This window comes from Carettochelys insculpta, chromosome 1, assembly GCF_033958435.1.
Source record: "Carettochelys insculpta isolate YL-2023 chromosome 1, ASM3395843v1, whole genome shotgun sequence".
Lineage (NCBI taxonomy): Eukaryota > Metazoa > Chordata > Testudines > Carettochelyidae > Carettochelys > Carettochelys insculpta.
The window spans coordinates 24,647,578-24,673,114 of NC_134137.1; the positions used below are offsets into that span (position 1 = coordinate 24,647,578).

General features: G+C 43.1%; 1 protein-coding gene across 8 annotated transcripts in view; it reads right to left on the reverse strand.

Moving 5' to 3' along the window:
* The window catches only part of DLG2 (discs large MAGUK scaffold protein 2), a 1,656,639-nt gene that overhangs the window by 419,147 nt on the left and 1,211,955 nt on the right, over positions 1-25,537 (reverse strand). For all 8 annotated transcript variants that reach the window (XM_074983573.1, XM_074983537.1, XM_074983550.1 and 5 more), the window contains 3 exons: positions 21,639-21,775; positions 2,909-3,053; positions 287-428 (listed from right to left, as the gene is read on the reverse strand). In XM_074983573.1, the coding sequence (XP_074839674.1) occupies positions 287-428; positions 2,909-3,053; positions 21,639-21,775 (424 nt within the window). The remainder of the gene's footprint in view (positions 1-286; positions 429-2,908; positions 3,054-21,638; positions 21,776-25,537) is intronic.

The following is a 25,537-nucleotide window of genomic DNA, read 5'->3' on the forward strand; positions in this document are numbered from 1 at the left end:
TGACTGGTCAATAATTCCCCCTTTTTAAATATGCGGGCTATGTTTGCTCTTCTCCAGTCCTCTGGGACTTCATCTGTTCTCCATGAGTTCCCAAATGTCATTTTCAATGGTTCCAAGATTGTTTTGGCTTAGTTCCTTAAGTACCTCAGGATGAGTTTCATCAGGCTCTGCCGACTTGAATACATCTAACTTATATTGTTGAACCCATTCTCTCTTTTTGCTTGTATTCTTTCCCACTTGTTGCTAATACATTATCAAAGGCAATATATAAGGAAAGATATCTGACCTGGTATAGTCGTCCTCTACAAGCATGTGCTTTGGAATAGGTGAGTATCTTCCTGGTGAAATAGGTGCCAGAGACGCCTTATACTCTAAAGTGCCGTTGTTGCCAGAAGTGAGTATATGATTTTCCATTGGTGGAGAATAAGCTGATGGTTAAAATAAGCAATTGTAGTTAGTGATATTCACTTCTGATTTGGTTGTGCTGGTATTGTTTTCATTTAAGTGCCAATAATGTATTTGGTGCTATAGAAGATGCAAAAAAACCCAAACAGTTCTTGCCTGAAAGCATATGAAATCTAAACAAGGCAGTGAAGGAATGAATGTCTGAGATTTTGCTTACTCTGTGTGCAGATTACAGAATGAGAAACTCTTCAGGGGGGATTTGGATGAGAAGGGGATAGCTTGGGAGACAGAAAGCAGCAAAGCATTTCATGCAGAAGTTCATGAATGCAAAAAGGAATGTAATGGTTGTAGGGATAAGTAAATGAAAGGGGTACTAAGCCTTGCCAGGTTAATCTGACTGCAGGCCCTCAGACATTTTGCTGATATTGACCATCTGCAGACACTTCTCCCCACAGTTCCTAGTGGCTGTGGTTTTCTGTTCCTGGCCAATGGAAGCTGTGGCAAGTGGCAGCTGTCTGGTCCCTGTTATCTCTTCATCTGCAGGTGCTGTCTCCACAGCTCCTATTGGTCGGGAACAGAGAACTGCAGGCACTGACAGCTGCCGGGGGTAGTACCTGTGGATGTCAATGTCAGCAAAATATCTCATGGTTTGCATATTACTCCCGAGCTACAGGTTGCCCACAACTGCCTTATATCATCAGTTTTGGAGCACCCAGCAGCAATATAAAAAGAGACCAGTTTAGAGAAATAAATCAGGGAGAATGTAGCTATTTGAAGACAAGGCCTGATTATAAATGAGGGCAGGGATTATTCCAAGGATCCTAGAAAAGTTAGCCATAGGACTTCTTTTTTTTTGAAGATACAGACTAACACGGCTACCTCTCTGATAGAAAAGTTAGGGTCTCACATCCTACGAAAGCAGAACTTTCTTTGCCAGTTTGGATCACACTGTAATTTAGATCTTAGGAAAGGTGGTTAAGAAGAGTGAAAGCTAAAATAGATATGATATATGCTAGTGATTAACTAAGACAGTCCAATAAGGATTGATTGTATTTTGCTTTGGGTCTTACAATAAAGGTGATGGATGGCAATATGTAATAATGGCTGTAACCAAATCTCTAGCCTGTGTAATCAGAGGAAAGGAAATACTTAAAGGAAAAAACAATGCTTTTGCTTAGACTTGTGATTAACTTCCTTACAAAATGGAGTAGTTTAAACTTTCAGGTGACAGCTACAATTCATTCTTTAATGCTAAAATATTAAGTATTTTAAGACCAAATGTTTCTATAGGGAAAGGTCATTCCTTACAAAGAGATATTTTGCACATATAGGTCTTATGACAGGACAAACTAGTATATGCCCACCAATTACTGAAAGCCTTTTCAAGCTTCCTCCACCTGTTGGAAATCCTGATCACTAATAATAAAGTCTAGCTCTTACACAGCAATTTTTTGCTCAGTAGATCTCAAAGCACTTTTAAAAAGGAGGATGGTATCATTATCTTCATTTTACAGATAGGAAAACTGAGGCACAGAACAGTGATGTGACATATCCAAGTGAACCCAGCAGGTCAGTGACATAGCTTGGAATGACAACCACTCAAGCACTCCATCCATTAGGCAGCACTGCCTCCCAGCATGTGCTACTTCACTAAAGCCCAGAGCAGGGAGCATTCACTGACTAATTTACAAAAGGAAGAAATCAACAGCAGGCCAGCAAGACACACCACGGTGACATGGATTAGTCCTGCCTGCTGGGAAAGGGGCTGGGAGCACCAACGACAAAGTGCCATTCCAAAGATGGGGGTGCCGGGGAGGGTAGAATTACTTGAACATTAGGCAGAGATGCACTGGAGCCAAGGGAAACATTGCTGCACTGCTAAATTGAGAAGCAAAGGATGGATACACACAAGGGAGTGGACAGAATGGGAGCAGGTGGAATTATTATGCTGATGTGTGAGGATGTAACTGACAGATTTGGAGGGCAATTATGCAGGTGAACAATCATTTTATGGCATATGCAAATGTGTAAATTGTAAGTCAGTTAACTGAAAAGAACATGTCAATTTTCCTCAGGCTATTTTGTTTGGTAAATCCTTGTAGGCAGGTCTTTAGTTGCCTGTGCTGTATCTGTCCTGTGCACTGAGGACTTCACATCTGTTCATCTAGGGGCTCTCAAGTGATTGTATTGCCATAAAAATAATTTCACCTTAGAGGTACAATTTGCCTGCTAAAAGTTCAATGATATCATTCTGGAATGACTTGGTGGCACAGTTATCTCGTTAGTTGTTGAAGGAGAAGACCAACTAACTGTACTATATTTGAGAACTATTATTTCAAATATAACATATAATGACAGTATAATATTTAACTATCAGTTCTATTTTTTAGCCTTCTTAACCCTTGTATCACTAATGTACTTCTATTGTTTTGGATTTGAAAAGTCTGAATGATCACTTGAAATGTGATATCACACATAAAATCACATGCAATGAATCACTTACAGTGGGTAATATCTGGTGGGCCATAAGGGTCAGTCATGTAAATGGTAGTGGGTTTTCCAACTTTTAGATAAACTACATCTGACGTGTTCTTCAGTATCGCTACTGCCTCTTCATGAGTTACTTCTTCTAAACTGTAATTATTTACCTTGAAGGAGAAATTGGAAAGATGAGTAAGCCTGGGTACGTACAGAAGCACTATTCATATTATCTATACAATTATCAATGATGGATTAAGAATTATAGACAAAACGTGCTGCAGAGTAAGAATAGTAACATTATTATACAATAAAGAAGAAAAAATAGATTAAGGCATTTTCTTGGCTTATCTATGTCCTAGCTTTGACAATCCTCAAGCTGTAAGATCATAGCTCAATTTGAAGTGCTGGATGTGCCATTATGTCTGCTCTAGTACAACACTACTACCAGGGTCACCATTAGCATAAAATGTAATAAGAAACTGAAAGAGCTTAATAGTTAACTGTGCATCACAAGCTTAGGGAACATGTATACATCACAGCAGCCGTTTGAGATACTGACTATCAGCATGAGGTAGTTGGCAGTGAAAGTCCAAACCCACATCCTGATTAGCTACTTGGATACTTGATGATGTTGCACACAATGAAAAGGTCCTAATGGGACCCCATAAATGAGTGACAACCTAAAATCTGCCCATTAGCTGAAACGGATAATTGGGAAATTAAGTGGTGGAAGAAGGGAGTCATGTTAGTCTGTAGCTTCATAAATAACAAACAGTCCTGCAGCACCTTAGGGACTAATACATTTATTAGGTCATGTGCTTTTGTGGGTAAGCCCCACTTGTTCAGATGAAAAATTGAGTTGAAAATAGAATTCAGGGTTTAAATAGCGGGAGGTAGGAGGAAAGGACTGTTCAGATAGGCATGCTTAGAACACTCACTAACAGTGCTTGAAAAATGAAAAAAGCTTGTAAGAGACTGAAATCAGCCAATATACCATCCCATCCATTAGGCCAAAGACTATGTCTACACTGTTAACTAGGGGCATGATTCCTAGCTCACATACCTGTATTGTGCCAGCTCAATGAGAGCAAGAACACATATAAATCATGGGCAGCAAGTTATGGACCCCAATGGTTACACTGCCATTTATACTAGTTTTAATTTAGCCAGCCTAGCCTAGCATGGACATACATGAGAGCTGGAAATCACAGGCCTAGCTCACAGTGGCTACGTCTACACGTGCAGCCAACATCAAAATAGCTTATTTCGATGTTGCGACATCGAAATAGTCTATTTCGATGAATAACATCTACACGTCCTCCAGGGCCGGCAACGTCGATGTTCAACTTCGACGTTGCTCAGCCCAACATCGAAATAGGCACAGCGAGGGAACGTCTACACGTCAAAGTAGCACACATCGAAATAGGGATGCCAGGCACAGCTGCAGACAGGGTCACAGGGCGGACTCAACAGCAAGCCGCTCCCTTAAAGGGCCCCTCCCAGACACAGTTGCACTAAACAACACAAGATACACAGAGCTGACAACTGGTTGCAGACCCTGTGCCTGCAGCATAGATCCCCAGCTGCCGCAGAAGCAGCCAGAAGCCCTGGGCTAAGGGCTGCTGCCCACGGTGACCATAGAGCCCCGCAGGGGCTGGAGAGAGAGCATCTCTCAACCCCCCAGCTGATGGCTGCCATGGAGGACCCAGCAATTTCGACGTTGCGGGACGCGGATCGTCTACACGGTCCCTACTTCGACGTTGAACGTCGAAGTAGGGCGCTATTCCTATCTCCTCATGAGGTTAGCGACTTCGACGTCTTGCCGCCTAAAATCGAAGTTAACTTCGAAATAGCGCCCGACGCGTGTAGACGTGACGGGCGCTATTTCGAAGTTGGTGCCGCTACTTCGAAGTAGCGTGCACGTGTAGACGCAGCTAGTGCTAACACAGCCAGTCTCCCAGCAGTACTCTCTGTGCCTAATAGCCATCTATACCAAAGGTACAAAATAAAAAATTGAAAACTGTCTTTTTAAGGTGCTTCAAATTTACTCAGCTCTGTCCATTATGTGTTTGGCACAGACAATAAGTTCTTCATTCACTGTATAGACTAATGGTCTGTTTCAGATTGGAGAAAAGCTCTTTTTCTCCAATTGCAGAATGATGAAATCCAAAGAGATGTGTGGCCTTTTGCTATGACTACTGGGTAAGATCAGCAAGGAAACTAAAAAGGACTCCACTTCAATCAGGTCAGTCTTCTCTTGCATTAAACAGCTCTGGCCCTCTCTGAGACAAAAAATTATCATCACATCAAATTCGTACCATTAGTGTGCACTGGAAATTGCTTCTTGTTTTTTTTCTGCCACCATCTCAGACCTATTCTGCCCACAGAAGTGTATCAATCCCAGCATCTAAGATTACTGAACTGTAGTGAAGCTGGGGGGAGGGGAGGCATGAGAGAGTGTGCAGCCCTTCTGCCGAATGCTAGCAGACTTTTAGGGCTTGTCAGTTTCTGGTTTGAAGCAGAAATTGGTGTTGCCCTGTCTGTTAGTTTCACAGTGCACTTTAGTTTTACAAAATATAGGTAAGTTTTATTTCCTCTCACAAGGATAGTAACAGCACACAGGCAACTCCCTCTTGCAGAAACTTTAAGCCAGGTATTATTATGTCCTGCCCTTGTGCTTCTGTCTTTCTCTCCAGGGCCTCATGACTTGTATTCTGAGCAACTTTTTCCTCCCTCAAACCCTTTTTATCTAGGAAAGCCTTAGTCCAAGGCTGTTCACACACAGCATACGACCTGGAAAGCTGAGTCTGAGCATCCACCTTCCTGTGACACCATGCATTTGTAACACAAAATCTATTCAGATAACTTTTCTATTCTTACTACATGTAAAACAACAATGAAACAATGAACTTGAATAGATCTTACTCTTCACAAGCATGAAAATATGCATGCATTAAAACATCGTGTTTTCTGACTTCTTAACCACTATTCAAGAGTGCATATCCACCTTCAGTTTTCACAAAAAAGAATGTAATATGGGAAATATAACTTATTAAAAAGGTTAGAATTTGTTTTTCGTTTCTTATTTTTTTATTTTTTTTTTACAATTAGATTAACAGATTAATAAAAAGGGATATCTCCCTCTCTTCCTTCCTTATCTCACTCCTCCCGCTCTCTACGGGAAAACGATCTTGCCACCATTCCTTATCCAAAAGCACAATGTACCTTATTTAGACAGCATTTCAATTACCACCAAGGTCATTTGCCTGTGCTCCAATGGTGGTGGCAGAGGCAATGCACAATAATGAAACTTTCACACTGAAGTAGTCTCAGTGGAAAATGAGCTTTGAGGTGTACAAATTGGCAGTACAGGAGATTGATAGGGAACCATGAACAAATAAGAAAGTGAAAAGTGTATGATAGTCTATGAAGCACTGAAACATTTGTGCAGATGGTTATCATGCCATCTAAGTGGGGATATCCATGTACTCCAGATAGCCAGTTGAAGTGAGACAGCAAGTGAGAGAGGAAGAAATTGGGTGAACACTAACATAAAGGAGATTATCTGAGTAGCTATCAGATGCTGAACAGATGAATGGAAGTGAGTGAGTAACAGAAGACTAGTTAACAACAAAACTCTTATTAAAATTAATTTTATTAGCAACAAAGAAGTGAGTTCCTGTGGAAGCTTGAAGAGGGAAAGAATACCTAGAACTTGACAGGCTCCAGTGATAAAATGTGTGAAGAGATGGGGTCCACCTAACCAAGAGAGGAAGGAGCATTTTCGCAAGTAGGCTTGCAAACTTAGTGAGGAGAGCTTTACACTAGGTTCGCTGGGGGACGGTGACTGAAACCCTGTGGGTAGAAAGGAACTTGGAGGCCGGGAAGAAAGTCAAAGAGGCATGTACAACAAAAGTGGACCCTTGGTTCAGGTAGTAAGGGTGGGGAGATCAACTGGTTATCTAAGGTGTTTGTACACCAATGCCAGAAGCCTGGGTAAGAAGCAGTAGGAATTAGAAGCCCTGGCTCAGTCCAGAACTACGACTTGATTGGAATAACAGAGACTTGGTGGGATGACTCGCATGACTGGAGCGCTGCCATGAAAGAGTATAAACTGTTCAGGAAGAACAGGCAAGGGAGAAAAGGAAGAGGAGTTGCATTCTATCTAAGAGAGCACTATGACTGCTTGGAACTCCAGTACACAGAGGAAGAAAAGCCTGTTGAGAATCTATGGGTCAAGCTTAGCGGTGTAGGCAGCACTGGAGATGTGGTGGTTGGTATCTGCTACAGGCCACCAAATCAGGATGATGAGGTAGATGAGGCTTTTTTTGGACAACTGAGAGAAGTTTCCAGATCGGGGGTGCTAGTTATCGTGGGGGACTTCAATTACCATGACATCTGTTGGGAGACCAATACGGCGGTACACAAGCAGTCCAGGAAATTTCTGGAGAATGTTAGGGATCACTTCTTGGTACAAGTGCTAAAGGTCCCAACCAGAAGTCGTGTGCGGCTCGACCTGCTGCTTACAAACAGGGAGGAAATAATAGGGAAGGCAGAGGTAGGGGACAACCTGGGAAGCAGTGATCATGAGATGGTAGACTTCAGGATTCTGACCAAAGGAAGGAAAGGCTACGTCTATACATGCACGCTACATCGAAATAGTCTATTTCGATGAATAACGTCTACACGTCCTCCAGGGCTGGCAATGTCGACGTTCATCGTCAACGTTGGGCAGCACCACATCGAAATAGGCGCTGCGAAGGAACATCTGCACGCCAAAGTAGCACACATCGAAATAAGGGTGCCAGGAACAGCTGCAGACAGGGTCACAGGGCGGACTCAACAGCAAGCCGCTCCCTTAAAGGGCCCCTCCCAGACACACTTGCACTAAACAGCACAAGATACACAGAGCCGACAACTAGTTGCAGACCCTGTGCATGCAGCATGGATCCCCAGCTGCAGCAGCAGGAGACAGAAGCCCTGGGCTAAGGGCTGCTGCACACGGTGACCATAGAGCCCCGCAGGGGCTGGAGAGAGAGCGTCTCTCAGCCCCTCAGCTGATGGCCGCCATGGAGGACCCCGCTATTTCGATGTTGCGGGACGCAGATTGTCTACACGTTCCCTACTTCGACGTTCAACGTTGAACATCGAAGTAGGGCGCTATTCCCATCCCCTCATGGGGTTAGCAACTTCGACGTCTCACCGCTTAACATTGAGATTAACTTTGAAATAGCGCCCAACACGTGTAGCCGTGACGGGCGCTATTTCGTAGTTGGCGCCACTACTTCGAAGTAGCGTACACGTGTAGACGCGGCTAAAGAGAGCAGCAAATTACACACCTTGGACTTCAGAAAAACAGACTTTGACTCCTTCAGGAACCTGATGGGCAGAATCCCCTGGGATGCTACCATGAAGGGAAAAGGAGTCTAAGAAAACTGGCAGTATTTTAAGGAAGCCCTATTGAAGGCGCAGAAAGAAACTGTCCTGATGCGCAGCAAGAGAAGTAAATATGGTAGGAGACCAGTCTGGCTTAATGGGGAAATCCTTGGAAAACTTAGGCACAAAAAGGGAGCTTACAAAAAGTGGAAACTGAGACAGATGTCTAGGGAGGGGTATAAACGTATAGCTCGAGAATGTAGAGCAGTTATCAGGAAGGCGAAAGCGCAACTGGAATTGCGACTCACGAGGAATGTGAAGGATAACAAGAAAAGTTTCTACAGACACGTTAACAAGAAGAAGATGATCAGAGAGGGCATGGGGCCCCTACTGGATGAGGGAGATAACCCAGTGACAGATGATGTAGGGAAAGCTGAAGTACTTAATGCTTTTTTTGCCTCTGTCTTCACGGACAAAGACAGCTCCCGGACTAATGCAATAAGTGATGCATTGTGGGATGAAGGTGGACAGCCTTTGGTGGGGAAAGAACAGGTTAGGAGCTATCTTAAAAGGCTAAATGTACATAAATCGATGGGCCTGGACCTAATTCATCCTAGGGTTTTGAGGGAGTTGGCGTATGTTGTTGATGAGCCCTTGGCCATTATCTTTGAAAAGTCGTGGAGATCAAGAGAGATCCCGGATGATTGGAAAAAGGCAAATGTAGTGCCCATCTTTAAAAAGGGAAGAAGGATGATCCAGGGAACTATAGGCCGGTCAGTCTTACATCAGTCCCTGGAAAAATCATGGAGGGGCTCCTAAAGGACACCATTCTGAGGCACTTAGAGGAGGGGAGAGTGATCAGGAATAGTCAGCATGGATTCACGAAGGGCAAGTCATGCCTGAGATAAGTGGCTGTGTGGGTCGGGGAAAATCAATGGGTGTGATTTATCTGGACTTTAGCAAAGCTTTTGATCTGGTCTCCTACAATATTCTTGTCGGCAAGTTAAAGGAATGTGGATTGGATAAATGGACGGTAAGATGGATAGAAAGCTGACTAGAAGGTCGGGCCCAGAGAGTAGTGATCAACGGCTTGATGTCGGGATGGCGGTCAGTTTCTAGTGGAGTGCCCCAAGGCACCTTTCGAAAGGAAGGGGCATGTGTAGACCTAGCCAGAGCGAAGCATCACAGCCTGGGAAGTTCATGTTAAACTTCCTATTCCTAACCAAAGGTGAACAACTCTGTTGGTCATTACTAGATCATTAAAAGTTGTCAGTCCAGCAAAGACTGACATAGGAGAGTTCTGAGCTGCATTATTCTGTTTCCTAAGTATAACACCGAAAGCTTTGCCTGGCCACCATTAACTGAAAATAGTGAAAGAACTAAAACAGGATTTATTACACTGGTAAGAAATAGGGTGAAGACAGCAGACCATAAAATTAAAATAAGAATTGAAGGAGAAGGAGAAGGTAGTTGTTTATAGTTTGGTAATTTGGCAAAGACAATGTGGGAACAAAGTCAAGAAGGGTGAGTTGGCAGTTTTCAGTCCAGTATCTAGTGGTATGATGGCAAGTAAAGAGGTAATCTAGAATCACATAAAGGTCACCACAGTACTTCAGGAAAAGGTCAGTAAGGCCCACTGAGCCCCAAACTAGCTGAGGGTCACCAGACCATAATAGTAAAGAGCCTATAACACTCGGACTTCTTATGTAACAGCTTTGATTGATACCCAGATTAACCAGTTTTGAATGGACTATAAGAACAGACCATTGGTTTTGAAGGAAAAAGGAAGGATTTAAAGGATGGCCAAACAAAACAAATCAAAACCTGTATAAAATATAGAATCCAAAGGCAAAAGGCAGAAAGTTAGGAGGAGGAGGAGAAGAATGAGAAGTGAGAAACAGAATCAGAAGAAGCAACCACTGGGTGCCAGCAGGAAAGGACTGTGACATTACAGAGGGAGAGAAGACTGTGGAGAGCAAGTATGCAAGCTATATAATAAAATATTGATACAAACAGGATTAGTGAATATGTGTCTACATGTCTGAGTTAATAAAAAGGGGTCTGTGTTGGGAAAGTTTCATTGTTATATATATATATATATGTATATATAAAACATTGTTAAATATAAATATATATATATATATCTGCAAAGTAACAGAGAAGGGCAGTTTGATCAGCTGCCTGTGTGCCTGAGTTTGTGTGGTGCAGAGAGGAGCAGTTTGCTAGGTGTGAATTGGGGGAGTTTCCTGCCAGGTGAACCTTCAAGGGCTGATTAGCCTGCAGGCAAGGCTCTGAGCCAGGCCTAACAAGCTAGCAGCACTCCCTATAAGAAGGGAGCTCTCAGCAAACACTGTGAGCAGCGACCAGGGGGCAGCAGCTAACAGGGAAGGGAGTTTGTCTCTGGGAGTTCGCCGAGGGAGGAGCCCCGTGTTTGTTGACCTGTTCAGGTATGGTGTTCCACCTGTGCCCTGCAAGGCAGCACGATCAAGAAAAGCAGTCTCTGAAGAGAAGAGCTTGACGAGCGATGGGGGAAGGTGGACCTGGGGGCACTGAGAGCAGCTGTGGGGGAGAGGGGCCAGTGCAGTGAGGAGGGCAGACATGGGAGCAGATGGGGGTAGTGGTTCGGGAGGGTCCTATGGCGATGGTAGCTGGGGATGGGGCAAAAGGTGGGGAGGAGGGTCCCAGGGATATGAGGTCATTGCTCCACAGGGAGCTATGGTGACTCGTGGTGACAGGGAGGCATGAAGTAGTGGGATCCTTAACCACATTCTCCACACCCCACTGCCTTCTGGGTTATCCTGGGAAGGAGAGAGGCTAAGGGAGTAAACCCTGACAGAAAATCCAGAGTGGAGTCCGAAGGCGGTTCGGTGTCAACTTCTGGCACTGTCCCGGCAACTCCTGCAGCTGAGCTGGTACCAGACGTGGAGGTTATCCTCTCTTTTGGACTATATCAGTAAAGCCGAGAGGGGGACACTGGTGTCTGGGCAACCCAGAGTCTCCATAATAAGTGCCCAGGCTCGCGCCCGGAGAGGTACTCCGACATCGCTGAACAGCGTTGCGTCAACACAGGAGGCAACAGATACCGGTTATAAGCTCTTGCTCGATTGGCGTAGAGAACGAGCGCCAGGGGTTGCCTTCGACGGTGGGAGAGATCCTCGCATCTCACTGGACAGTCACCGCCAGCCTCAAGCTGGGCAGCCCCCAGCCAATAGGGTACTGTCCCGCCACAGTTCATCTGCCTCGCTGGGTGTGTGAGGCTTAAGGTTCCTGAACCTGATAAGTGACTGAAATTTGGGCACCAGGCAAACCAATAAGAAAATCAACAAGAAATGAGAAATGTCAACAATTTAAGCTTGCTTGCTGGAATGTGCAGACCATGCTGACCAGCTTGACTGAAGATCTTCAGGCCATCAGTGACACCCGAAAGACCACTGTCATCAACAAGGAACTGAAGAGGCTCCGAGTTCATATCGCTGCACTGCAAGAGATGCGACTCGCAGATTCGGGATCTCTAAAGGAAAAGGACTACACCTTTTTCTGGCAGGGTAAAGCCCAAGAAGAACCCAGAGAGCATGGTGTTGGCTTTGCTGTCAGAAACACCCTTCTACAAATGGTGGAATTAGTCATGGGCGAGTCAGAAAGACTTCTTCGGATCACACTTCAAACTTGCACAGGTCCCGTCCACCTGATCAGCGCTTATGCTCCAAACCTGTACACCACACAGAAGTGAAAGACAAGTTCTATGACGTGCTTAGTGCTGCTGTAGCGCAAATACCTGCTCGTGAACAACTGTACATCTTGGGTGACTTCAATGCAAGAGTGGGAGCTGATTGGGCCTCATGGCCTTCCTGCTTAGGACACTTTGGTGTGGGAAAATGAATGACAATGGGCAGCGTCTCCTTGAACTGTGTACGCACCACAATCTGTGCATCACAAACACATTCTTCCAAATGAAGCCCCAGCACAGAGTGTCGTGGAGACACCCACGCTCGAAGCACTGGCATCAAATAGACGTGGTCATCATTAGGTGTAATAACCTCAATAACGTCCTTCTGACATGCAGCTATCATAGTGCTGACTGTGATACAGATCACTTGCTAGTTTGCTCCAAGCTCAAGCTGAGACCCAAGAAGCTGTACCGCTCTAAACCTGCTGGAAGGCCCCGCATTGACGCCAGAAAGACGGCAAACTTGGAGAAAGCTGAAAAGTTCAAAGAGACCCTCCAGCTAAATCTGCGCAGCGGCCCTGGGGGCGCCGATGTGACATCCAAATGGCAACATCTGAGGGATACAGTTTACAACACGGCCTTGTCGGTATTTGGAAGAAGAGCTAGAAACATGAATGACTGGTTCGAAGCTAACTCTGATGAGATGATTCCAGTCATTGAAAAGAAGCGTGCTGCACTCCTGGAGTACAAACACTCACCGAGCCAGAGTACCCAGCAAGCACTCAGAGCGGCCAGAAGAACAGTACAGCAGACAGCCAGGCGCTGTGCCAACAACAACTGGCTCCAGCTATGCAGCAGCATCCAGACCTGTGCTTTGGTAATCTCAGAGGAATGTATGAGGGTATGAAGAAGGCATTAGGACCCACCCAGAACAAGATGGCACCTCTGAAATCCAAATCTGGTGAAGTCATCGCTGACAAAGCCAAACAGATGGAGTGCTGGGTTGAGCACTACTCCAAGCTGTACTCACGCGAGAACGTTGTGGTTGACGCAGCCCTCAATGCCGTCGAGCTCCTACCAGTAATGGACGAACTGGATCAGGAACCGACTGTGGATGAACTGAAGAGAGCCATCGACAGCATTGCAGCAGGAAAGGCCCCTGGCCAGGATGGTATACCACCAGAGGTAATCAAGTGTGCCGCGGACACGCTCCTGGAACCCCTACATGAGCTACTGTGCCTGTGCTGGAAAGAGGGTGAGGTTCCACAGGATATGCGCGACGCTAACATTGTAACATTGTATAAGAACAAAGGAGACAGAAGTGACTGCAACAACTACCGTGGAATCTCCCTCCTAAGCGTCACTGGTAACTTGTTCGCTCGCATCATCCTTGGCAGACTCCAGAAGATTGCTGAGAGGGTGTACCACGAATCGCAGTGTGGATTCCGCGCAGAGAGGTCTACCGTTGACATGGTCTTCTCTCTAAGGCAGCTGCAGGAGAAATGCAGGGAGCAGAGGAAGCCACTCTACATAGCCTTCATTGACCTGACCAAGTCCTTTGACTTGGTCAGCAGGGATGGTCTGTTCAAACTGCTGCACAAGATAGGCTGTCCTCCACGGTTACTCAAGATGATCCAGTCGTTCCACAAAGACATGAGAGGAACCATCCAATATGACGGCGCTTTATCGGATGCTTTCAGAATCAGGAGCGGCGTCAAACAAGGATGCGTGCTTGCTCCGACATTGTTCGGGATCTTCTTCGCACTCCTCCTGAAGCATGCCTTTGGATCTTCAACAGAGGGCATCTTGCTGCACACAAGATCTGATGGGAAACTCTTTAATCTTGCAAGGCTGAAAGCTAAGTCTAAGGTGTGGGAAGTCCTCGTCAGAGACATGCTGTTCGCAGACGATGCTGCTGTAGTGTCTCACACAGAAGACCAGCTTCAAAAACTGCTGGATCAGTTTTCCAAAGCGTGCAAGGAATTTGGGCTTACCATCAGCCTAAGAAGACAAACGTACTCGGTCACGATGTTGCTGAATCCCCATCAATCAGCATTGACAACTATACGTTAGAGGTCGTCCACGAGTTCGTTTACCTCGGGTCCACCATCACTGACACCCTGTCGTTGGACACTGAGCTAAATAGGAGGATCGGAAAAGCGGCCACAACTCTGTCCAGACTCAGCAAGAGAGTGTGGAATAACAACAAGCTGTACACTCACACCAAAATGCAAGTCTACAGAGCCTGCATCCTCAGCACCCTCCTTTATGGCAGCGAGACTTGGACCCTGTACGCCCGCCAGGAAAAGAGGCTGAACGTCTTCCACTTGCACTGCCTCAGGCGTATCCTTGGAATATCATGGAAGGACAGAGTGACCAACGCCGCCGTCCTTGAGCAAGCTGGAATCCCAACCATGCACATCCTCCTCAGGCAGCATCAGCTCCGCTGGCTTGGCCAAGTCCACAGGATGAATGATGGAAAGATTCCAAAAGACATCCTGTATGGTGAGCTAGCCTCTGGCAAAAGACCTCCCGGACTCCCCCAGTTGCGCTACAAAGATGTCTGCAAGAGAGACCTCAGAGAGGTGGACATCGAGCTGGACAAGTGGGAAGAACTAGCAGACGACCACGGCAGATGGAGGCAGGGGTTACACAAGGGCCTTCAGAAGGGGGAGATGAGGATCAGACAGCTAGCAGAGGAGAAGCAAGCGCACAGAAAGCACACTAAGGACTTGCCAGACACCCACCACATCTGCAAGAGATGCAGCAAGGACTGCCACTCTCGTGTGGGTCTTCATAGTCACAGTAGACACTGTAAATGAAGTCCTCAATTGAAACTATAAAGGGCGTGATCCATAGTCTATGCAGACTGAAGGATGCCTACTATATATATATATATATATATATATATATATATATAAAACTGAAGACTGCTGTCAGAAACTGCAGGCAACTGATCACTACTAGCAGAATGCCACCATTTAGTATGCTCTCACTTCACATTTACAGTTCAAGTACCTGTATCCAAGGATTGTGCTAATGGATGTACTTCTATGTTTTTGATTTCTGTTTCAACTTATTGTATCAGGGAAAACTGCTTGCACTAAATAAAGAAAACACTGTTTTGAAAGAATATGGCCACAGTGTCAATCAGTTATATTGGAAGCTTGTGTCTATGTCCTCTGATGGGTAGCAGGTCTAAGCTATACTGGGAAGATTTCCGTAAAAGTGTTTCCTGAAAAACTACAGCAGTTTCTCTAGGGTGGACCCTTTCACCTTACAGAAACAGATAAATGAGTTACCAGAAAGGAACCTGGGTCAAACCCAGGAAGGAACTATTCTTTGGATACCCAGATCCATGTTGGAGATAAGATTAGCAACCTAGGAGACTACAGACCACTTCCAGCTCAGGCTACCAAGAATCAATCTAATTTTCTGTTAGGCTCCAGATCAGTGTGCCTCAGGATGATTCTACCCTAGGGCAAAGGCCTTGTAAGAAATCCTGTCTATTGGTTTTGCTTGTGAGTTTTATGCTGACCAACAATTAATACCAGTGTATCCCCGAGTAAAGAACTTCTTCTCAACTCACATTTTGCCTATGCAGGTCCTGTGAGGGAACTAGATGGTTTGGATCCATTGTAAATGTTGGGCGGTCGGGAGTTCAAGGTACTGCTGCTATTTTATTATTCAAGTTACCATTTTTTCCTTTATCTTTTTTTCCTTTGTTTCCTGTACGTAAAATTCAAACTACTGTTGTATTGTCATTTTGGGAATTCTGATAATTGTTTTATTCTTTGTTTACTGAACTACCCTTTTAGCAGATTAGCAATGACAGAAGATGGAATAAAATAGCAAAAAAGAAGAGACTAAAGGAAGGCGACAAGTCCAATCAAAGGAGATAATGACGGGAGACATAAATATTTAAAGGCTAGTGCTACACTCACCCCTAGTGCTGGCAGGCTGATGCAAATGAGCTGCCATTTTGCATTTTTGAGACTGCTCATTTGCATCAAGCTGCCGGCACTAGGGGTGAGTGTAGCACTAACCAAGTTACAAAGGAGAGAAGTTGGAAAAAATTCCATTCTATATTTAGCAACCACTGCAACGTCCCTTCTGCAGAGGCTATTTTTTCATATTTAACATCTGTTGCTGTTTAATTTGAAAAATTTTGGTTTCATCTTGAAATATTGTGAGGGATTTTATATGAGCTATAGTAATAGTTTGGTTCTTCAAATTGACCTTACAAGCATCCTAGAAAGTCACCTATTAGGAAAGTCATAAAAGAGTAAGTGGATGCAAAATAAGAGTTCCAGAGGAACATATTTGGTTTAGTTGTTTTCCCTTTTTTAAGGTAAAATTGTTCTTTTTTATCTATTGACTTGGGTTTATTGAGATTTTATTGAGTTGTATTTAGGGATCTAGAGGGACATGATGCTGATCCTTGTGGTTACATCTGCCTTTGTGTAAATACTTTTCAGGTTATTTTCTCCAGGAAGTAGATTGTATTGCAGTGATATCTTGCGTACTTTCCTGTGAACATCTGTGAGCTGTTGGACGTAATTGGTCTTTTGCTGCTGATGGATGTTCATGGACTTTTTAAAGCTCAATAATGATTTAAAGAGACCTAAAAAGAGAAAATATATTTTTTGTGCTCAAGTCCTAAAACTGATTTAAAGAAAGTGAATTTGTTTGGGTTAATTGCCTCTCTAGCATCTCATTAACTACGTAGTTAATTGGACTACAGCTGGTGCTCACTATGTTTAGAGAGAAGGAGTGTTTAACTGACTGCCTGTAATTAAATGGCGCTTCATTGTCTTTTGCTCCCTTTTACTTTTGTTTGCTTAGTTTATCAGAGGCTATGAGCCCAAAAGACCAGGGTTTGAAACAGGGGAGAGTTTGGCTGTTTCCAAGTACTTCATAGTTGGTGCTTTAGTGAGATCTATATTATAGACCTATATTAATATAACTATGTCACACCACAACCCTGAGCTTATACCTACCTAACCCCCACAACATAGACAGCACTATGTCAGTGGAAGAACTTCTACCCATTGACACACCTACTTACCATCCTCCTTTTGAAGTTTTTTGGCCTCGTCTGCATCTCACACATACACAGCTCCACACCACTGCACCATGGAATGCCCCAAACCCATTACCAACACTTCTGCTGCTTACTGGGCTCTTAGAAGCCAATTAGGGATATATTAGACCATCAGCTTATATAACACAACAGTTCAGAGCTGATGGTGCAATATGATTTTTAGTTATGCTCTATAACGGTTTTAATTGGGGTTATTTTTAAATGACAGCTTGATATATCCCTTACAAGGCAAAAGTTTAACTAGGAATAGGAAGGACATATCAAGAGGGAACATCTGATAACATCTGTATGAGGGATGAGTACATCCGTTAGTCTGGATGATGAGAAAGGCACAAGTAAAGAATACGGGTTGAACCTCTCTAGTCTGGCACTCTCACGTTCGGCAACATCCATGCTCTGGCATTTTAAGTAGCCAGATATCCACTCATCCTGAGTGTGGCCCAAGTCTCCTGAGGTCCCGTAAAGTTTGTTTACAGTCCTGGCTCTCAATGTTCTGTGCTGTTATTTAGCTCTAATCTATCCGTAATTGTCTTCTAAAAGCCCAGTAAGCAGCAGAAGTGTTGGTAATGGGGTGGGGGCATTCAATGGTGCAGTGGTGTGGAGCTGTGCATGTGTGAGATGCAGACAAGACCAAAAAAACTAGCAGAAAGCCAAAAAGCAGTGAGTGTGTCCCTGGGAAGAAGCTGAGCGAGTACTTTATGTGGGTACAGGACTGGCTAGAAAGCAGGCTTGCACATATGAACAAAAAAGCCCACCTCCACTTATTTGTTGCTGCTGTGTTCAGGGACACAGAACTTTGTGTATATTCACAATAAGTAAACAGGATTACACCACAAAAATACCTGATCCATGTAATCAATTACTCTTCCTAATGGAAACAATCCATCCTGGCCCCCAAATATTGGCTAACTGCTCAGGTTGAGGGGCAAAGTATTTGGTATGGTCCAAACTTATATCCTTCCTGGGTATAGGAAGTGGCTCTTTTATTAAGTGGGAACACAAAACTAAAAGTCTCGCCAATCCTCTAGTTCCATATTTCCCTTGGAGGATATCTTGGTCCTAGCCCTTAATCCTGGTCTATACAGAGATTTTTGTATCAGTATGGGCTTGTCTACACTTCTACACTACCACCTTCCTTCGAAGGAAGGACAGTAATTAGGTTGTTGGGAGTTTACCAATGAAGTGCTGTGGTGCATAGGCAGCACTTCATTAAGCAAATTCACCGCCCCACCCCCCCACAGCAACTTTGAAAGAAGGTAGTAGTGTAGACAAGCCCATACCGATACAAAAATCTCCGTATAGACCAGATTAAGGGCTAGGACCAAGAAACCCTGCAAGGGAAATACTGAACTGAATACTGAACACAAAATTTTGAGGAGTAAAGGGACTTTGACGTTGCCCCGGCACTTCGAAGTACCGGCAGGAGCGCTGCAGCTAGATGCGCACTGGTACTTTGAAGTTTAAAACTTCGAAGTTGCCGCAGGGGGGAATTTGCTTAATGAAGTGCTGCCCGTGCACAGCAGCACTTCATTAGTAAACTCCCAATATCCTAATTACCATCCTTCCTTCGAAGGAAGGTGGTAGTCTAGACAAGCCCTATAACTGTTATGATGAGGCGCATGTTTTTTATTATGATACAGAAATACTTTTACTAGTACAATGGTATTAGTGACATACAAGCTACATAACAGTGTCTTATACCAAGAGAGTTTATTCCCTTTCCTGCATGGGACTATTTACATCTATGCCAAGTATCTTTATATCAGTATCATTATATCACTTTAAGTACAGTGGTATAGTTCAGGTGGTAAAACGTTTGTAGGTAGACAAGGCCCTCATCCCCAAAACCTGATTATAGACTCTAAGAAGCTGCAAAAAGAAATTCTGGGAGTTGCAAACAGACAATGAACATACAACGGAGTAGAAACATATAAAAAAGTGTTTGAGTATATAAGAAACGAGATCAATGAAAGATATGACAAGGGTAATTTTCTATCGACAGAAGTGATAAAACTGCTGAAGGAAAGTAATGAATCTTTCACTCATTTTTCACAAAGGAGGGTGAGAGATGATAAACTGACATATTTGCCAAAGGAAAAATATTGAAAGTGATCAGGAACTTCCACAACATCTTATAAAGAAATGAAAACATGTAAAGAGTGAAAACATATTGGCATCAGAAACCTGAGGGTGTGATAAGAGGCAGATGGGCTGATAATATTTTAAAAAGGGGGGCGCTGATTCTAAGAAATAAAGGACATAATCAATTAACTGAAAATATAGAAACATATTACAAAATGATCAAGAGATGATCGAGTGAAATACAGATCTTTTAGATTTTATATGTCCAATATTTTCCTCACTGCTAACATCTAAGACAGAACTAGTGGATACAGAATTAACTAGTCAGGACTATGGCCACATCTACACTAGGGGAAAAATCAATTTAAGATATGCAACTCCAGCTATGAGAATTATGGTGCTGGAATCCATGTAACTTACACTAAACTCTGTTTTATCTGGTATTTCATCAACTGGAGCCCTCAAATAACTGGCATAACTCAGGCAAACCCTGAGCCATGATGCAACTTCCCCTTCTTACTCTGCCTTCCCTGTGTCCCTCCCGTGCTGTATGTGTGTGAAGCCGGTGGGCTCCTCTGCTCTCCTGCCTGGTGTCTGCCACACAGAGCAGCTTCCCGTGGGGCATGGTCATGTGCAAGCCCTGCCAATGGCTCCTGTGAAGCACAACCATGTGCAAGCCCTGTGAACAGCTCCCCACACAGCATGGCCATGTAGGAGCCCGGCAAGCAGCTCCACATCATCTCCACCAACAAGGTAAATGGGTCAGCAGTTGAGTGGAAGCCAGGGCTGGCGTTGTGGGAGGAGCTGAACTTTTTTTTTGGGGGGGGTGGACACTGACCCCTGCCTATGCCTCCCTCCAGCTGCCCTCTATTAACCAGAATATTTGAACATCTTGCCACCACTTGGTCACAGGGTTGCCAGATACAAAAGAGTTTACTGTAAATCAGTTTTTGTCACTATCCCCAGAGTAGAAGGTCAGTGGGAGAAACTCTTGCTGACTTCTCTTACACTTTGTGACTGTGAAGAGTACTGGGGTTGACAGCAGAGCCCTGATCATTCAAATTAGTGCGGCCCCACTAGGCATGCTAAACTGAATTCCAGAAGACTGACTGCCAGCACATCTATCTGTTGCTAACTACAGACATGCCCTAAGAAGGAGGCGGCATGAAGGGAAAGGGAATCAGTCAATCTGAGACTGTCTGGCAAACTTTAGGAGGGCAGACACGTTCTAACCTGGAGCAGGAGGAAAATTAAGTAAGGAAGGATACAGCAACAGAGAAAGGAACATCAGGGGGTAGGAGAATTGAAATTAACAGCATGCCAGTGATGTTAAAGGTAGGTAGGCGACACTGACAGTAGAATGACTGCACTCAGTCAGGAGAGGAATGTGTATGAATCCATGGAAAAACAACTAAGATGTCTTTATACCTATTTAAGGAGCCTGGGTAACAAAATGGAGAAACTAGATCTACTGGCACAGGAAGTGAAACTAGGTACTACAGAGGTTACAGAAACATGGTGGAACAGTAGTCATGCCTGGAGCACAGGTACTGAAGGGTACACAATACTTAGGAAAGATATATATGAAGGCAATGGTGGTGGGATAGTATTGTATATTAATGATGAAGGAGACACTAAATAACTTAGAAGTGATGGACTAGATAAGACAGAGTCTGTTTGAGTCAAAATCACTTTGGGGGCAACAGCTATTAGAGATTCCAGTGGGATAGTGTTTGGGGTGCAGTAGAGACCAGAGACCCCTGGGATCCAATCAAGATATGGATAGGGACTTCTTTAATGATTTTAATGAAATAAATACTACTGGAAATTGTGTGATTATGGGAGACTTTAATTTCCCAGATATAGGCTGGAGGACAAGTGCTACTAATAATAGTAGAGCCCAGATTTTCCTGGATCTGATAACTGACAAATTCTTCATCAAATAGTTGCTGAACCAACAAAAGTTGATGCCACTTTAGACTTGGTGAGTAGTAAGGCCCTCATAGAAGATCTGGCTGTCAGAGACAATTGTAGTTTGAGTGACCATGAACTAATTCATTAGGAACTAAATGGAAGATTAAATGAAACTAGATCTGCAACTGAGGTCCTTGATTTCAAAAAGGCAATCTTTAAAAACTAACAAACTTCCATCATTTTAAGAGAATTGAAAAGTAGAACTGACCCAGGACAATAAAGGCTTTTTTTCACTTTAATCTAGAACTTTAGTCTAAACTTCTCCAGAAGATTTGACCTGGTATTATCAAGAAACCAAATGTAGAAAATAAAATATTTACTATAACTGCAATGGGTACATATACCAAATTAAAGAGACTCTTTGGCTCCTCTTCATAAAAACAAGTGGGGTTTTCCATACAACTGCATTTTCCAACATATACGTTCAATGAAAAATATTAAAATTTAACAGTATTAATCACAATTCTACTACTACACCTCCACTGCAAAAGTAACCTTTTGAAACAGATTTCTGTAGCTTCAAATATAGTTCTAGTTTATCAGTCTCACCATAAGAAGTCTGTCTCCAACTTGCAACCTTCCATCTTTTTGTGCAGCTCCTCCATCAATAATTTTAGTAACATAAATGCTATTGTCTCCAGCAATGTGTTGGTTTCCCACACCTCCTGCAATACTGAAGCCTAGACCTGGAGAAGAAAAGGAAAGAATGCATATTAATAATGTTAAGAATACCAAATTTTCCATTAAAGAAGAATGCAAGGGCAATATGTATTTCCATTATCTTTTTGGAAAGCTATTATGGTATTCACGAACAGTAAATAGTATTAGGAACTGACATTTCCTGGGTGATCAGTCACAGAAATAGGTTAAGAACATACTACCATATCATATCAAGACCAGTGGCAAAGCTCAGCATTTACATCACATTCCCCATCAGTACCCAGTCTTGCAAAGCTAATGATCCAACCAGTAGACCAGATCTGGTGATGAATCCCAGTCATGGGTTACTTGAGGCATATTGCATATATGCTAATAAGATGACCAGTAGTGCACCTAAACCAGTATCTTGTCTCTGACAGTGGCCAGTAGCAGCAAGTGGAACAAATCCTATGCTGGGCATTTAAATTATAACCTGCCATCAGGCAAAGATTTTTTTCCCCCAATCATAAGTATAATTTGAGTTATGTTGTGAATCATGGGGTTTTAGCCCTTCAAAACTGTCATAATTTTTGTTGTGCAACCCGACCCCACAGAAATAAAACACAATATTTTTGTTGTCCCTATCAACAACTTAGCAAAATAAAGGTTAAGCATGTACTGCATTTATTTCAAAGTAACTATCCTAGGGCTTGTCTACACTACCTCCCTACTAGGTGTTGGCAGTTTAGTAATGAAGTGCTGCCGTGCATATGCAGTACTTCATTAAGCACATTCCACGCTCCCGCAGCAACTTCGAAGTATTAAACCTCAAAGTGCCGGCTCGCATCTAGCCATGGCTCACCCACCAGTACTTCAAAGTGCCCAAGGTACTTCGAAGTCCCTTTACTCCTCAGTAGTTAGTTAGTTAGCTAGTTTACTTATGATTGGAGAAAAAATCCTCAGGAGTAAAGGGACTTCAGAGTACCCCGGGCACTTTAAAGTACCAGCGCGTGAGCTGTTGCTAGACACAAGCCGGCACTTTGAAATTTAACACTTCGAACTTCCTGCAAGGGAGAATTTGCTTAATGAAGTGCTGCACATGCACTGCAGCACTTCATTAATAAACTTCCAACACCCTACTTACCATCCTCCCTTTGAAGTAGGGAGGTAGTGTAGACAAGCCCCTAGTGTCTATACTACACCACTGCTATTTAGAAATAATTTCAAAATAGTGTTTGCTTCATTTTGAAATGGGTAAACCTCATTCTACAAGTAATAGCACCTGTTTCAAAATAAGTGCAGCTAAGACAGGGAATAGATCCTCTTTCGAAATAAGCCATCATGTGTCCTATCACTCTATTTCGAAGTAGGTTCTATTCATGCAGGTGATGTATTTCAAAATAGCTAAGGTTGCTTCTACACTAGCCCCCTCCTTTCGGAAGCAGCATAATAATGAGAGATTATGGCAGATGCTAATGTGGTGATGCCATGACAATGCAGCACCTCATTAGCATAATGGCATCCACATGCGATTCAAAAGTGCCACTTTTGGAATGCACAACGCCTGTATAGACTGGAGCTTTTAAAAAGGGCCCCCTCATTTCAAAGGCCCCTTCTTCCCAAAACCAAATGGGAAGAAGGGACTTTTGAAATCAGGGGATCCTTTTGAAAGGCCTCCATCCACATGGGCAGCATGCATTCTGAAAGAAGCACTTTCAAATTGTGCACAGATGCCATTATGCTAATGAGGCACTGCATATTCATCGAAGCACCTCTTTAGCATCTGCTGAAATCCCTGATTACTGAGCCCCTTCCAAAAGGAGGGGGTTAATGTAGCTGTGTTATTTCAAAATAGGCTATTTCAGAATAGCTCTTCTGGAATAGCTTATGTCAAAATAAGACAGCTGTGCAGACATTTCTCTAGGGATGGAAAGAAAGAAGTAGAGATCCCTTGTAGAATGCATAAACTGTTCAGTTACCATAGTGAAAAGCTTAGAATAGCTTAGGTGGGCAGAGATGAGGAATGCAGTCCTTTGAATGTAATTCTGTTTTGCATAATTATTAGCACTCAGTTATCATGGGTGCATGAGAAATAAGACAGATATACCTGACTGCTCTTTAGTGACCTGCGAAATTGCTATATGAAGAACTATACAAAAATCCCAAAGTTCTGGAGTGATGTCAAAAATGCATTGTAATATGAGTAGGAAATGACAATGCAAACTACATAAAATATATAGAATAGGAAGGGAAATAAACAAACATCAGACTTCAGGCTTTACAGTTTACCTATCTTCTCGCTACTATTATTGTTACACATTCACACTTATCATTGATCTCATTAGTACTAAAATGTTATTTCCCATTTCCGAATCCTGTATGGTAATATCTGCTTATTGTGTGTTATGATAAAAATCTATTATAGGCTCCCCAAAAATTCATAACGATTGTTTACTTTTCTTAGGCACATGACTAATGAAAACTTTCAAGCACGTTGTTCATAAGGTGAGATACAGAGTTAACCCAAGGGTAACTTCTGCTGCAACAAGGACACTAAATGCAATTGTGTCTAATATTAATACAGCTCTAATTTCATTTTCAAAATGTGTTGCATTCAGTGAGTATAGAAATAAACATTTTAGTGATGATGGAACTTGGCCTGGAGAGAGGCAATAGAAAAAGACTTGCTCTCTGATATTTAGCAATGGTTGATTTTCACCAGCCCTAATGCTCAAGCATACTAATGGGCTTTGTCGTCAACCTGATTATAGAGATGAAGATTTGTAATGAATTAAACCTGTTGAAAAAGAAATTATGGGTTTTCACTTCTGGTATTTTCAAGAATTATTTTTCTCTTTAGAGAAACATGGTATTAGAAAACATAATAGGCTAATTAGCGGGGGCTTGCAAAATGATAAATTACAAAGAGAAACCTCTGGAATAATACTTGAGATCCAACAAACTTTACATGAACTAATTATGATAGATAATAATGAATGTAAAATTAATTTAAATTTTGGGGACAATTAATATTAAGCTGCATCTAATTCCTGAATACTCTTTGACAATAAGGGCTGTTTGAGGGAGGAGGGGAATGTGTTTTATTGTCCTGAATCATTTCTTTATCATCCAGGAGACACAATGAAACAGGCAAAGGAAAGTCTTTAAGAGATGTAAGTAGCAAAAACTCAAGGATTCTGCCTCAAAAGAGCTAAACTTGAGCTATTGTCTCTTTTGAATACTTATTTATTACACTCTGGGTGAAAAAAACCCAATGACTGGTGCCATAAATATTAGGGATTGAAACCTAGGTCTGCAGATCCTGGAACAGCTGACATTCTCAGTGTTCTATAGGGAATGCTGCAAAGAGTGGATGCCACAAGGCATACCAGCAGCGAGAGAGAGAGAGAGAAACAGTACCTTGCAGCCCTCTCAAGCATCCTATTTAACCATTGAGGGTGCCCCCAAAATTTGTCTCAGCAACCACAGATACTTCAGGCCTGCTGTCACTCCTGACCTCACCTCATCGGATTTCAGATCCCATCCTGACTCTAACCTTGACTCTTGCCTCCTGTCTGCAGCCTGATACTATCTCTAATCCTCAGTCTCCTGACTCCAGCCTGGCTTTGACACTGACTCTTGCTTCCTGATTACAGCCTGCTACCTAGCACAATGACTCACTACGTACAAGCTATTTCAAAATAAATTCAAAATAGTGGATATATTATTTCAAAACCTGTAAACCTCACTGCAGGAGGAATACCACCTATTTAAAAATAACTTTTTTGAAAAAGGTGCTAAAATAAAAC